A 14,508-nucleotide genomic window follows, 5' to 3' on the forward strand; every position below is an offset into this window, starting at 1 on the left:
AAAATTTTTATTGTCCTATTTTTCAGTTCTGGGGCTCAAATTCAGGTCTTCACATGCTAGGCAGGCACCCTTCCACTGCGCTACATCCCAGCCTTTCCGTTTGTAGTTCTGTGAACTTCAGCACTGACTACTCAAAAGTAACTGTTTCTTTCCTGAGGTTGAGCCGTGGAGGCAGGGCTTGGTCAGGTTTGCAAATGGTTTTAACTGACGCTGCCTGTTTGACTTTTAACCAGCTAGAAATATTATCCAAATAAGGCCATGTGTATTATGTAGACAGTTTCCTCCTTGGGGATTTTCATCTCATTTTTGTCAGGTCCTTTGTGTGGACCCTTTCTTTGGCCTTTACAATTGATGCTATTGAGACTTTTGTCCTTGAAGAATAGAGTGCAAAGTTAAATATATAATGACTCCGTTGTCACTTGGTTCATATTCATGTGATATCAAAGCAAAATTTTCAACAGTGGCTCTGGAGGGTACTGAGGCATCAGATAGCCGGCCAGACACAGCGAGAACCACAACCTCTTCCCTGGTTTGTGTTCAGATATGGAGAGGGAAAGAGGGAACTTTGCTTAAGTAGTGGGATGCCATGGACCACACCTAACAACTTTCCAGGGCCTAGCTTTGGTGATGTCAAAAAATGTAAACATATTGACGAAGGCAGTTTGTAAACAAATTATTTAGTTTGTGTTGCCCTTTTCTAATTTTATAGTGCTTTTAGATGCAAAAATATAGGACATAAAACGCAATGTCAAAGTTGTGTGCTTTAAAAAGGGGTACACATATTAACTGCAGCCATATGTTCATGTTATTTCTAGCCTAACCCCCACCTCAAAGTAAAATTATGCATTTATTGTTGGTTACTGCATTGTGCTGAGTTAACTTGTTCTCTTAGTTAAATTAAAAAGCTTAGTTCAGAGACTGAGATAGTCTTAAGCAAAAGCCAGATGCATTGTTACTAAGTTAAAACATCCCGTATCTTTCTTGTCTCTGATTATATAGATATGTATGTGGCTGCTTTATATGTAGCTATAAAATCACTCAAGTATGTGGTAGTTGGCACAAACACAATATGAATGAGCAGCTTAACAAGGTTTCAACACATGTCCACTTGGAGATCCATTAATAAGGTCTCCAGGTAATATTTGAGATGCTATTTATAAAATTTAAATATGTGACTTTACTGGAATATCTCGAGGTATTTCATGATCTTTTTATTATTCTATATTTCAATATCTGAAATGCTTCTGGGTGGGCTCAGGTTTTATTACAGAAAGTAATAACAAACTATTTACAGAAATAATTGGGAATTGATGAACAAGAATATTATATAATAACCCAAACTTTTAGCAGAAATGTTTAACTGAATATTTTGCTCAATACCAAGCTGCTCTGCACTGGTCATAGTGAATCTTTTAGCTGTGTCTCTGCTGAATTAAGGTGATGTCTATGGCTATTCACTCGGTAAATATTTACTGCATACCTAACTATATACAAACCCCAGAAATGCAGAAATACTTGGCAGTCTGTATTCTTAAGAAGACTTACGGTATAAGCATTAAGACAGAAAAATAGATTAAAAACCATTCAATAATTAGTACATGAGATAAACAGGGTAGGTCCATTGCCCCAAGAACAATCAGGCAGGGGCACAGATAATCTAAGTGAGGTCAAAAAAGGTCTCACCAAGCCAGAGCGGCCTGAGCCAGCCTTACACAATAAAGAAGGGAACTCACAGAGAGGAAAGGGATACAAAACAACAACAACAAAAACGAGAATGGAAATATTATAAGGACTTAAAGGCAAATGACACTGGTCACATTAGAGGATGCTGGCAAGATCCAAACCACTGTTTGACTATTTCTCTTAATGGTGGGAAGTTTTTGATTAAACCCCAACCAGACACTGTGTTTATATTTTAAGTCCTTTATATATTTGCTGCAATAATATCACACGCTCGAGGATGGCTTACTATACCTACTACCATTCTAAGTGCTTGCAATATCTCACTTATTCCTTTATTGAACATCTCACTACAGTACCCAGAACTGTTACTATAGGTTTCTGATGTGGAAATTAAGACACCAAAGGTTGAAAACTCCCTACATCACTCAGCTAATACATGAATGCTGAGGTTTGAGCCAAGCCCATCTGATTACACGCTCTGAGTGTCTGGCCCTGGACTCTGCCATTACTTAGTGATCAGGAATGTGGATGGGAGAATTTTAGTTAGGAAGTCACGTCATCAAATTGCCACTTTAAAACTAAACATCTTGCAAGTTGAGATGTGTTCAACCTCTCAGAAAATCATGAGGACTGCCAGCTAGTGCTCAGAATTTTGGATATTGTAGTGTGTTTTCATTTTCTATATAGCCTTAAATTAAAGGTAAAAATTTAAATTTCTAATAGACAAGTATACTGTCTTATTTTTCAATGAATCTATCTAGCTCATTACCTAGACTAACTCTGCTTGAGATAATTTCAGGCCAAAGATGTTATTTTCAATGAAGTTGGTTAACAGTTAAATTGAGATTCATTACCCCATATCAAAATAAGAATTTTATGTAACAAATTTTGAGAAAAGACCCTTGAAAGTAAAGCTCTGAATTTGAAGATGAGTTCGTTAATAACAGGTAATGCATTTGATATTCTTAAGCTACCCTGTTACCAACTCACATTACTGAACTTCATACAGATCTAAATGTCTGTGTATGTCCTATGATTTCCAGCCTCAGTTACAGCCCCCACATTCCCTGCATTGTCTGTTGCTCTATTCCAAAGGCTGCATGGAAACGTGAGAGAGAGCTGTAAACAGACTTACCCAAGGGGCCTTTTCAGATCACACATAATATTCCTCCATGAATTCTCACTGTACCTTAACAGTCACTGCTATAGTGAGACACTGGAGTATTGTCATGTCCCTCAAGGGATTTGGGACTGGAATTACCGCCTCAGTGACTTGTTTCAGCACTGCCCACAGAGACCTATTTGGTCTCCATGGTAGCAGACATGCATCTTCACTTAATGCTCCCATCTTCTACCATGCTCCCATGTTGCCCTCATCAAAAATAATCCTCAGATCTGGGGAGATGGCTCAATGTTCAGGAGCACATCTTCTCTTTTAGAAGACCAGGGTTCAGTTCTCACAACTGCCTATAACCCCAGCTGACCTCTGAGAGAGAGAGAGAAGTGTGTACAACATGTACATGAACGCACATGCACACACACAGAGCATACACTTACACAAATGTATACACTTAAAAATAAATATTTTGGGGTTGGGGATTTAGCTCAGTGGTAGAGCGCTTCAAGCACAAGGCCCTGGGTTCGGTCCTCAGCTCTGGAAAATAAATAAATAAATAATAAAAATAAATAAATAAATAAATAGAAATTTTGCTGGGTGTGGTATTGCTCACCTTTAATCTCAGTATTTGTGAAGCAGAGGCAAGCAGATCTCGGTGAGTTGGAGGCCAGCCTGGTCTACAAAGCAAGTTCTCGGACAGCCAAGAATATTACATGGTGAAACCCTGCCTCAATAAATAAATAGCTAGATAGATGAATGAATAAATAAATCTTAAAAAAAAGAATTTTCTTCATTTCTCAAATCTGGTTTTGTTGGCACAGAACCCTAGACAAGTCATCTAGTTCCTGAGCTAGCTTGTAGCTAGCACTCAGCAGATCCTTTTGTTCCATAATCACTGTGCATGAGGCATTGTTCTCTCGGCTGTGCATCACAGAAACGCATGAAACTCTGGCCCCTCCAGTGTACTGAAGAGGCAGAGTATCCACTCCGGTAAGGCCAGATCAGGTACATGCTCTTGTAGCTGAAGAGCTTCTCTCCAGGTCCCACCAAGCCCCCGCAGTCCCACAACCCACGTATAAAATAATCACTCAGACGCTTACATTACTTATAAACTGTATGGCCGTGGCAGGCTTCTTGTTATCTACTTCTTTTATCTTAAATTAACCCATTTCTATTAATCTGTAAGTTGCCACGTGGTCATGGCTTACCGGTACCTTACATCTTGCTTGTCATGGTGGTGGCTGGCAGGTCTCTCCCTCTGCCTTCCTGCTCCCTCAGTTCTCCTCTCTGTTACTCCTGCCTATACTTCCTGTCTGGCTACTGGCTAAATGTTTATTTATACAGAGTGATATCCACAGCATGCTCTGGTCAGTAGTATGAGCAAGCAGTAAAAAAAACTTCCCTATCTAGCTTTATGCCTTCATCTGTTAAGAACCAGGAACCACAAATGACATTGGTCACAGAAATATCCCACAAAGATGAGTTTAGAAGGGACCAAGTAAAGAGACCATCACAACACCCAGTGGTTGAAATTATAGGGACTCAGATTCAGAAGAGAAGTAAGAGAACCTTACAACTGATTATATGTTAAAGAGAAAGGGTACCATTTAAAGTGTTCTGAGATTCTGAACATACAATCACCAGCCTGAGGGATGCCAGAATAAAATTAACTTTTCCAGATCTTAGCATGTTTACTTTAGGCATGAGATGGCACATAGCATATAGAAAACAGAGGCATGGGTGAGCACTCTCTACAGGGTTTGGATTTGGACATGTTTCTAACCACAGTAAAGTTTGAAACCTAGTAGAAATCCTTTCTAGGAGGGGAGGTCTCAGTTGAGAACATTGGCATGCACAAGAAGGGAATTTGCAGTGATGAGTTAATTTGTTCGTAGGAATGAAGTTAGCAAAAGATCGAGAGTAAAAGAGAATAGATCTAATGTAAAACCAAAGAGGCTGCGGAAGAGAGTGAAGAAACAGTTGTAACCAACACAGATCACCACCACAGGGGTAGTTACACATGAAAACGGAGGGTGAGATTTTAAATGGTAGGGAGGGTAGACTGGTTGGCGGACACAGGGTGTGACCATGCCGCTGGAAGATCATAATCGTTCAAGTGTTCTCAGTTACTGTTGCACTCAAGAAGACCTTTCCTGCTTTTTCACCTTTGACTAACTCAGCGTTAGTCAGGAAGCAAAACATTTAGGTCTAAAAATGCTTGATACCTTGAGGACTTGGAAAGAAACTGATTATTATTTAATCTATCATTATTCTGTTATTGATAGGATAATCACACTATATTGTGCCACTTAAAACAGTCTATGTTGTTTACTTCTCTCACTGCTGTGGCAAAATGCCTAACAAAAGCAACTTGAAAGAAGGGTTTGTTTGGCTTTAGGTATTGAGCCTATGGTCTGTTGTGATGGAGGTAGGGCTGTAATGTAGCTGGACACACTTTTTCTGTAGTCAGGAAGCAGAGAAAGATGAATACTGGTGTTCAGCTCCCTTCCTCCTTTTCTGCTTTCTATTCAGTCAAAGCCTGGAACCACAGAATGGTTCCATGCCCATTCATGGTGGGGTTTGCAGGCTCAGTTAAGCCTTTCTGAAAATACCCTCACAAACACATGGAGAGGGTGCATTTCCATGATGACATTGGAAAGAGTGGTCATCCCACGAGCATTTCCTCAGAGTGCTCAGTGGTGTACTGGCTCTATCAAAGTGGACATTTCAGAGCCAGGAACTGTGCTGCTCATCTGTAATCCCAGCACTGCAGAGGCAGAGACAAAAGATCACGACTTAGAGGGCAGCCTAGACTGCCTTTTGCGTCCATCTTAAAAATAAAACGGGCGGTGGTGGTGCACGCCTTTAATCCCAGCACTCGGGAGGCAGAGCCAGGAGGATCTCTGTGAGTTCAAGGCCAGCCTGAGCTACCAAGTGAGCTCCAGGAAAGGCGCAAAGCTATGCAGAGAGACCCTGTCTCGAAAAACCAAAAAATAAATAAATAAATAAATAAATAAATAAATAAATAAATAAATAAATAAATAAATAAATAAATAAAACAAAAACTTTCCAAAATGTTTAAAAGAAAAAATTGAAATTTTTGAAAGTTATCCCATCAGCTATATCTTTTCCCAGTTTTGTTTTGTTTTGTTTTCAAACAGTGTATGGAAAGTCCTAGGAATATTCCTAGAGCCTCATACATGCTAAGCATGTCTCTTAGTTAGGGTTTTTATTGCTATGAAGAGACACCATGACCACAGCAACTCCTATAAAGAAAATATTTATTGGGGTGGCTTACAGTTCAGAGGTTCAGTCCATTACCATCATTGTTGGGAGCCTGGCAGCATGCAGGCAAATGTGCTGGAGAAATAGCTGAGAGTATTACATCTTGAAGGCAACAGGAAGTTGATGGACAGTCACACTGAGGAAGCTTGAACAAAAGAGACCTCAAAGCCTGTCCCACAGTGACACACTTCTTCCATCAAGGCCACGCCTCCTCCTAGTGCCACTCCCTTTGGGGGCCATTTTCTTTCAAACCACCACATTCCACTCCCAAAGGCTTATACCCATATCATAATGAAAGAAGGAGGAGGAGGAGGAGGAGGAGAAGAAGAAGAAGAAGAAGAATGCATTCAGTCCAGCTTCAAAAGTCCCCATAGTCTACTATTAGAGTCTCATCAATGTTTTAAAGTCCAAAATTCAAAGTCTCTTCTGAGATTCATGCAATCTCTTAACTGTAATCACCTGTAAAAATAAAAAAGTAGATTACATACTTCCAACATATAATGGCACAGGACATACATTACCATTAGAAATCCCAGGGAAGAGCATAGCAAGGAAATACTGGAACAAAGCAAGACCAAAAATCAGCTGGGTAGACTCCAAACTCTGCATGTCCACCCATATCTGATGTCAAAATGCTCTTCAAATCTCCAACTCTGTTCAACTTTGTTGACTGCAACACACTTCTTTCTCTTGGGCTGATTCTACCCCTATTAGCAGCTCTCCTTAGCAGGTAACCCATGATTCTGGCATCTCTAACATCTGGTTCTCCCAGGCAATCCAGGCTTCAACTTCAGAGCTTCACACAGTGGCCTCTCTACTAGGCTTCCATTCAGTAACACCCCTGACACATGTGACTTTATTCTATAACTCCTTTCTTCTATCCTTAACTCTAAACCCAGAGCCACATGGCCAAAGCTGCCAAGTTCTGCTCCTTGCTGGGCCCCCTCATTCAATTATGTCTTCACCAGCTTTCTGTCCTTCACTGACTAAGCTTGGCTGTCCTGAAACTTTCTCTGTAGACCAGGCTGGCCTCAAACTCAGAGGTCTGGCAGCATCTGCCTTCCCAGTGCTGGGATTAAAGGTGTACCCCACCACAACCAGCTCTAAGCTTTTTTTTTTTTTTTTTTTTTTTTTTAGTTCCTTTTCATAAGTTGGGAACTTAGCTGGGTGGGATCTTGCCTTGAGGTCACCACTCCCTATATTCCATTTCTTAATCCATTTATCTTCATGAACACAGAATTTAGCTCCATTTCCTGGTGCTCTTTTTTTTTCCTCAAAATTTTTATTTTGTATTTTACCTTGCTCAACTTGCTCTTTTTCATTATAAATCTTCATTAGAGTTACCACTAAAAGCCACACAAACAGAGTCTATACGAGGCTGTTTTGAGATTTGCTCTGCCAACAAAATAAATCCAAAATTCTTCACTTTAGCCTCAGGCAGACAAAAGGCAGCTACTTTCTCCACCAAACTATCACAAGAATGATTTCTGTGTAACATACTAAAATTCTTCTTTTCTGAAACATCTTGAGGTAGACTCCCCACAGTTCATTAAATCACACTCAGCACCACTGTCTTCCATGCTCCAAACAAATACATGGTCAGGTCTATCACAGCAATACCCCAGTCCCTGGTACCAACTTCTCTTTTAAGGTTTTTTACTGCTGTGAAGACACCATGACCACAGCAACTCTTAGAAAGAAAACATTTAATTGGGGTGGCTCATTTTTAGTTTCAGAGGTTCAGTCCGTTATCATCCTTGTTGGGAGCATGGCGGCATGCAGGCAGGCGTGGTGCTGGAGGAACAGCTGAGGGTGCTACATCTGGTGGGCAACAGGAAGTCGATGGACAGTCACACCAAGGAAGCTTGAACAAGAGAGACCTCAAGCCTGCTCCCACAGTGACACACTTCCTCCATCAAGGCCACGCCTCCCTTTGGGGGCCATTTTCTTTCAAACCATCACAACATGTTCCACCCCTGAACTATACCCCCAGACTCCATATCTCTTTAGTTCACAACAGTATCAATTGAAAGACATTTTATGTTGTATTAAGACAGATACTGTCTTAATTAAAGGTGTATGTGGTATTGGGTCATGGTGATTTAGCATGTCTGTGGTCATAGCATTATTGGCCATTGTCTTAGTTGCTTTTCCTGCTCCTGTTATAAAATGCCTTGACAGAAGCACCTAAGGAAAAAGAGTTCACTTTGGCACCTCGTCACGGGTATAGTCCACCCTGGTGGGGAAGGCATGGTAGCAGGACGTTGAGATACTACATCTACAGTTAAGAAGCTGCAGCTCAGGAATGTTTGTACCCAGCTCACTCTTCCCTTTCTATGCAGCCAGGACCCAAGCCAGGGGGTGATGCTGCCCACTATAGACTCCGTGTTCCCACTTCATTAACCTAATCAGGGGAATCCTTCACAAGCATGCCTAGAAGATAACCTAATCATCAGACATTTCTCACTGGTGTCCTCAGAGGCTTGCCTCATAGGTGACTCTAGATCCTGTAAAATTGACCGTCAACTTACCCATCATAGTCACGCTCTTGTGGGGATGTTCTTCATATGTCAGTCCACTACTTTCCCACCTACCCACTCACCCTGTGCCCTTTCTGCCTTCTTCCTTCCTCATTTAGATAGATTCTCAAAATCTAGTTTAGCTCCTGGTTTAGCTCTGGGTCTCTGTGTGTGTGTTTCTCCTGTGCTCTTCCTGAAGTGTAATCAGTGAGTGTTTCAATCTGTGCTCCAGAGCCCTGAGCCTTACCCCTATATACACCCTGTTTTCTATACACTGAGGTTTCATGTAAGATTTCATTTCAGAGAGAGGGAAGGGACGGGGAGAGAGCACATACACAGGACAGCAAAACCAAAGCAGGTGGCTTCAGTTTCTCCTTGGGGTGAGTAACACCCCAATCAGCACCCCATCTCTCACCTCAGAGCCAGGCTTGGACTTTCTTCTGCATATTTGACTGCAGATTCCATGAGGTTGACAAGTTACTATCTTTCTCCTGTCAAACTGGTCTATACAACAGAAACCCCTACTTCTGCTCATTGTTTTACTACTCTCTGAAACTGGAACTCCTAAGACAAAAGGAAAGTCAGAGAGTTCTGTCTTTTTACTTCAGTGTTCAAAGTCATCCGTCTCTACAACCTATTGATTTTTAAGATGTAATTTTCACACTCACCCTTTGTTTCTGCCACATAGCTTCTGGAGGATTAAGGCGCTCAACTCAGCTTTCTGACTGCTCTCTAAAGCTCTGAAGAGATCACTCTGTCTGTGGACTCTTAGCCCAAAAATACACTTCAAAATCCAAGCCATATTTCAGTTTTGTAGAATGCCAGCCACCATTATGAGCCTTCGGAAAGACTCAAAATGTTTCTTCCTTCCCTGTTTCAGCTGTATTGAATGACCACACTGAATCCCAAACTTAGTAACAACAGCATTTGATTTAGTGCTTTTTAGCATGAATGTACTAAGTACAGTGCTGAACTTCACACACAACTATTAACTTTCCAAACAGTTCTGTGAGCAAGGTATTGTGATTACCTCTCCTTTTTAGAAGGAGAACAGAGATTAATCTATTAATCTGGTGCTAAGTGCAGAGCACTGAAACTATGTATTCTCTCTCTCTCTCTCTCTCTCTCACACACACACACACACACACACACACACACACACACATATGAAGGGATTTTTTGTTTTGTTTTGTTTTTGCAATTTCTTTCTTTCTTTCTTTTTGATAATATGAGAGTGAGGTTTTTTAGTGTGAACTTGGTAGGTCCTGTTAAAATGTTAAAAGGTTGGACACACAAACCAGCCCTTGCCTCATTATGCTGTCCTATTACTGCATCTAAACACACTTTGTTCAGAAATGTTGGTGATGACATAATAGATAATTCATACATTGTATACTCACCTTTCATCTGCAAGCTTGTGTTTTTCTTGTGCTCAGCCTCCTCCCTCACCCCTTACAGTGTGCCTAACAGAAGAGGAAACAGGAGTGCTGAAGGATTGACAGGCTGGCCTAGAAAAAGAAAGCTGCTTAGGTGCAAATTTTGACTGTGCCATTTCATTGTCTTAAGCTAGATAGCCAGGATCTCTTTCTCTTTTCTTACCTATAAAATGAACACAATAATGTTATAATAAAGTTTAAAGTGACTTAGGAAAATATCCGGGGGAAGTAAATTCCAAACAAGTAGTTGTTAGCTGGCCTCAGGGACTATCTGTTGACTCCATATTGAGGATCTAATTTATGCAAAGCACTTTGCCCTGGTGTTCATCCAACATCACTTAACCTTTTATTGTTAGTCTATAAGTAAGAACATTTAAACTTGGGTTAGGAAACAGCATTAGCTCACAGAGTTTGTGGATGCTGTGAGTGCAGAATTTGACCACTGCCCATGCTGGCTTTGCCTCCCCACTTAGTTCTCACAGAGATGCTGTCACGGATCTTTCATCCTCTGCAGGTTTTAAAGCTTGCCTTTACTCACCAGACAGATTGTTTCAAAGTATCAGTCAACCTTCCAACTACATTCACTCTTCTTCCTATGGGAGGAATATATTCTTTTTTATTTATTTATTTATTTTTATTTTACATATTACAAAATACATTGGTATTTTACCTACATGTATGTCTGTGTGGGGATGTCAGATCCCCTGGAACTGGAATTGCAGATAGCTTTGAGTTGCCATGTGGGTGCTGGGAATTGAACCCCGGTCCTCTGGAAGAACATCCAGTGTTCTTAATTGAATAAACAATAAGACTTAAGCAGAAGGTCAGGTGTGTGTGGTTCAAGGCCAGCCTGAACTGCTTAGTGAGACCCTGCTGGGAGGAAGGAAGAAAAGAGGGAGGAAGAGATGGACCTAATGAAACTATATATTTTGTGCATTTCCTGATCACTGAATGCATAAATGAATAAATGCTTTCATTGTTTCTACACGGTCCTTGTAAAGACCATTAGAGTTCTCCTCAGCATATTAAAGTTTGAAATTAGTATTAGATAATGACTGTATTTCCTTGTTTATGATCTATTAAGTGTTTTACAGCATGAAGGTCCTATTGAACATACAGAAATTGAAAACCTACTCTCTTAGGGATTACAGTTACAACATTTACAAGGTGAACATATATTTTCTTATGGGGCCCTATAGAGCATACAGAAATTGAAAACCTACTCTCTTAGGGATTACAGTTACAATATTTACAAGGTGAACATATATTTTCTTACGGATTTAGGGGATTTTTTTTCTATCGTTTAGTCTTGGAGTTAAGACTGGACTGCTTTGCTGGTATCCAAGAGCCCTCTGTATTCCGGCTTCCTTTCTCATCACAAGTCTTTGAGCGTTTATTCATACACTCCGATTAGAGATCCAGGGCAGATATAGAGGGCCTCCTTTCATAGCTACTGTGCTTTCATGGGAGGAGACAGACATAAGTAAACAAAGTAGCTAGATAACTATAGCTCTGTCTGGGTCTTCTGGGCATTTAGTCTTCTCCCATGTTGAGGGGGCTGGGAAGTAGTCATCTGTGCCAAGTGGACAATAAGAGCATAAAATAGGGTATGTTTTGCAAAACACACACACACACACACACACACACACACACACACACACACACACACACACACACATACACACACACACACACATACACACACACACACACACATACACACACACACACACACACACACACACACACACACACACACACTCCTTCCCCAAAGGGCACACACATGCTGTTCTGCTTAGTTGGTCCTGGCTGCACTGTCTCATGCTGGGACACAGCATATGGCTTTTACTCTGTTGTTTAGCCCCTGAGGTTCAGAGAGACTGGCGACAGTAATGATCTTCCTGTGGCAGAAGTCACGCAGTGTCAGGCCGTTTCTATAGGTGCTGCACTGGGTTTGGTTTTCACCCTCCTTTCTGCTTGCAGGTTGAAGTGGAGACTAGACTCAAAGCAGCAACAGTTTTCCTAGCTGCCTGTAAAAGAGCAGCTAATCGTTGATCCAGACGATACAAGTGGAAAGGGAAAAGCAAGAAGACAGTAACAGAGCAAAGAGGGATGCTTTCTTATTGTACCATCATAGCTCCTCTCTGCTTCATGCCACTGAGAAGATTGTAGTTTTGTAGAAACTTCCACCATACCGCAGGCTGATCTCGGCCTAAATGCCCCGGCCAGGTGCCTAGGTCCCTTGTGGAAACATGGGTTGATTTTCAGATGAAACTAGAAACAAGTATGAAGTAACATTTGGGTGGCGCTTGTTCTCCTGCCTGTGATTAACTTCTCTTAACCCTCACCCTTGTCTGCGCCCCTTTCAGGCCGTTGAAGCTCAAATCCGGAGTTTTGGACAGACACCTTCGCAACTGCTCATAGAGCCCCACCCTCCCCGAGGTTCGGCCATGCAAGCGGTGAGTGCCGATTCCACGCTTCTTCAGCTCGTACCTGCTGTCCACACCAGTCCTCACCAGGCGTGAGATCTCCACCACTCCTGGGCCTGCTCACAACCAGCAAACACTACCGCATTCTCCCCCGGAGTCCTGAGAAAGTACACAGCCTCAGTGCTCTCATATTTCATCAGCTCGTGGTTTTTGTTGCAAGGTTCAAAGGGACACAGTTGTCATGTTTCTTCACTGGAGAATAAAGGACTCCACGTGGGAAATTTTAATTTTTTTCTAGTTGGATCCTGTTTCTTGATTTGTTTTGCTATTGTATTTATTTTTAACATCCCACTGTATTTTCTAGTTTCAGAGTTTTAAAATTATTCCTATGTACAGGTTCACTAAAGGTCAGAACCTGGAGGAGAAGGAATGGGTGGGAGTTTGGCATACACAAACCTAGATAGCTTAAAACAGCAGTTGATTGTTTCTTGGGATTCAGACATCGATGCTCATGTCTTACACTCTTTTCATACTGGTCATTAAGTCACCACTGGGTGTGGCCCGAGAATGGTGGATCCTCCTTCTGTGTGGACTTACATCTCTCTCACCCTAAAGATAGGATGGGTCACTCCCATGGTAGATCAGTAGCTGATGAAGCTTCTTGATCCCTGCTTTGAACTCATACATCTTATATGCCAAATTTCATTGGTCAAAACAAGTCAAAAGCCAGCCTAGAATCAGGACTTGGGCAGCAAAATGATGTGGCTATTCTGCCTTTAGTTTCTGAACTATGTGTTGGGAGGGCGGGAGGGGGCTGGCTGCCAAACCAACAAATTGATTCACATGATGAAATTATTTTTAAAAACTGACTTATAGGTATTTTTTCTTGCATTATCCCTCATAAAACAGTTTGCTCCTTACTGTTCTAGATCTAGACTAGAGACCATAAAATCTATATGCATTAATCTTATGCACAACTTATGATAAATCTAAATTCCATGCTGTGTCTTAGAGATGGCAGTATTGTGACAGATGGTAGGAAGGTAAGATAAACATCCACGAGGGCCAGAGACAGAGGTGATACCCTGCTGGCTGGCCTCTGATCTTTTTTTCTCTCTCCTCCCTTTTTTCTGTGTCTTTTTCTCTCTTTCCTCTTAATTCCCTTTTTCTTCCTCCAAGAGTTTTCCCTTTTTTCAATAGTAACGTGACTTGGCCATAATAAACTACAAACATTTAAAAAATTATTTGTATTACCATTTCTCTGGTGTTTTTAAACCAGTGAAACCAGATTTAAGTGAACCTCCAGGGTGACTCTAGTGCACAGCAAGACACACAAAGAACACATGCTTAGCAAGAACAATGAGAGATAGTGCCATAAGTGTAGGAAGAATGATTTACATTTGGGCATTTGGATTAGTCTTGCCAATCGCTTGGGATGGGTCTTGGGCTGCTGGGTGATGCTCATAGAAACCCTTCCACTGCTCCACTGACTTGCTCCAGGGTGACTGCACAGCTGTGGCTCCTGGGCCTTTGTACCATTTCTTCCTTGTGGCAAAAGATTATTGGCTCCTGGAGGCAGATCTGTAGGGTAGAAGGCCCTTATTATCTTTATCCTTTGAACTGAATATCTGAACTCCTTTTCAGAACTGTACAAATTCTATTTTTAATCTGATATATAAGTGGGTAGCAAAGAAAGGCACGTGAAAAAGAAACCAGTTTTCAGCAGACATACCATTAATCTGGGGAGGCTGGATAAGATTTATTTGGCAGCCGGGCGGTGGTGGCGCACACCTTTAATCCCAGCACTCGGGAGGCAGAGGCAGGTGGATCTTTGTGAGTTCGAGGCCAGCCTGGGCTACCAAGTGAGTTCCAGGAAAGGCGCAAAGCTACACAGAGAAACCCTGTCTCGAAAAACAAAAACAAAAACAAAAAAAAAAAAAAGATTTATTTGGCTAGCTGTTTCCTACTTTTTCTCAGCTTGGCTAGCAGAAGCTCCTAGGATTAATAAGAGTTCTCAGTTTATCTACATTGACACAGCC

At 41.4% G+C, this 14,508-nt stretch overlaps 1 protein-coding gene across 2 annotated transcripts in view; it reads left to right on the forward strand.

The window, feature by feature from the left end:
• The window catches only part of Lrba (LPS responsive beige-like anchor protein), a 571,922-nt gene that overhangs the window by 506,308 nt on the left and 51,106 nt on the right, over positions 1-14,508 (forward strand). For both annotated transcript variants that reach the window (XM_006976444.4, XM_042279232.2), the window contains exon 48: positions 12,410-12,499. In XM_006976444.4, the coding sequence (XP_006976506.1) occupies positions 12,410-12,499 (90 nt within the window). The remainder of the gene's footprint in view (positions 1-12,409; positions 12,500-14,508) is intronic.

Source organism: Peromyscus maniculatus, chromosome 6 (assembly GCF_049852395.1).
Source record: "Peromyscus maniculatus bairdii isolate BWxNUB_F1_BW_parent chromosome 6, HU_Pman_BW_mat_3.1, whole genome shotgun sequence".
NCBI classification, from domain to species: Eukaryota; Metazoa; Chordata; class Mammalia; order Rodentia; family Cricetidae; genus Peromyscus; species Peromyscus maniculatus.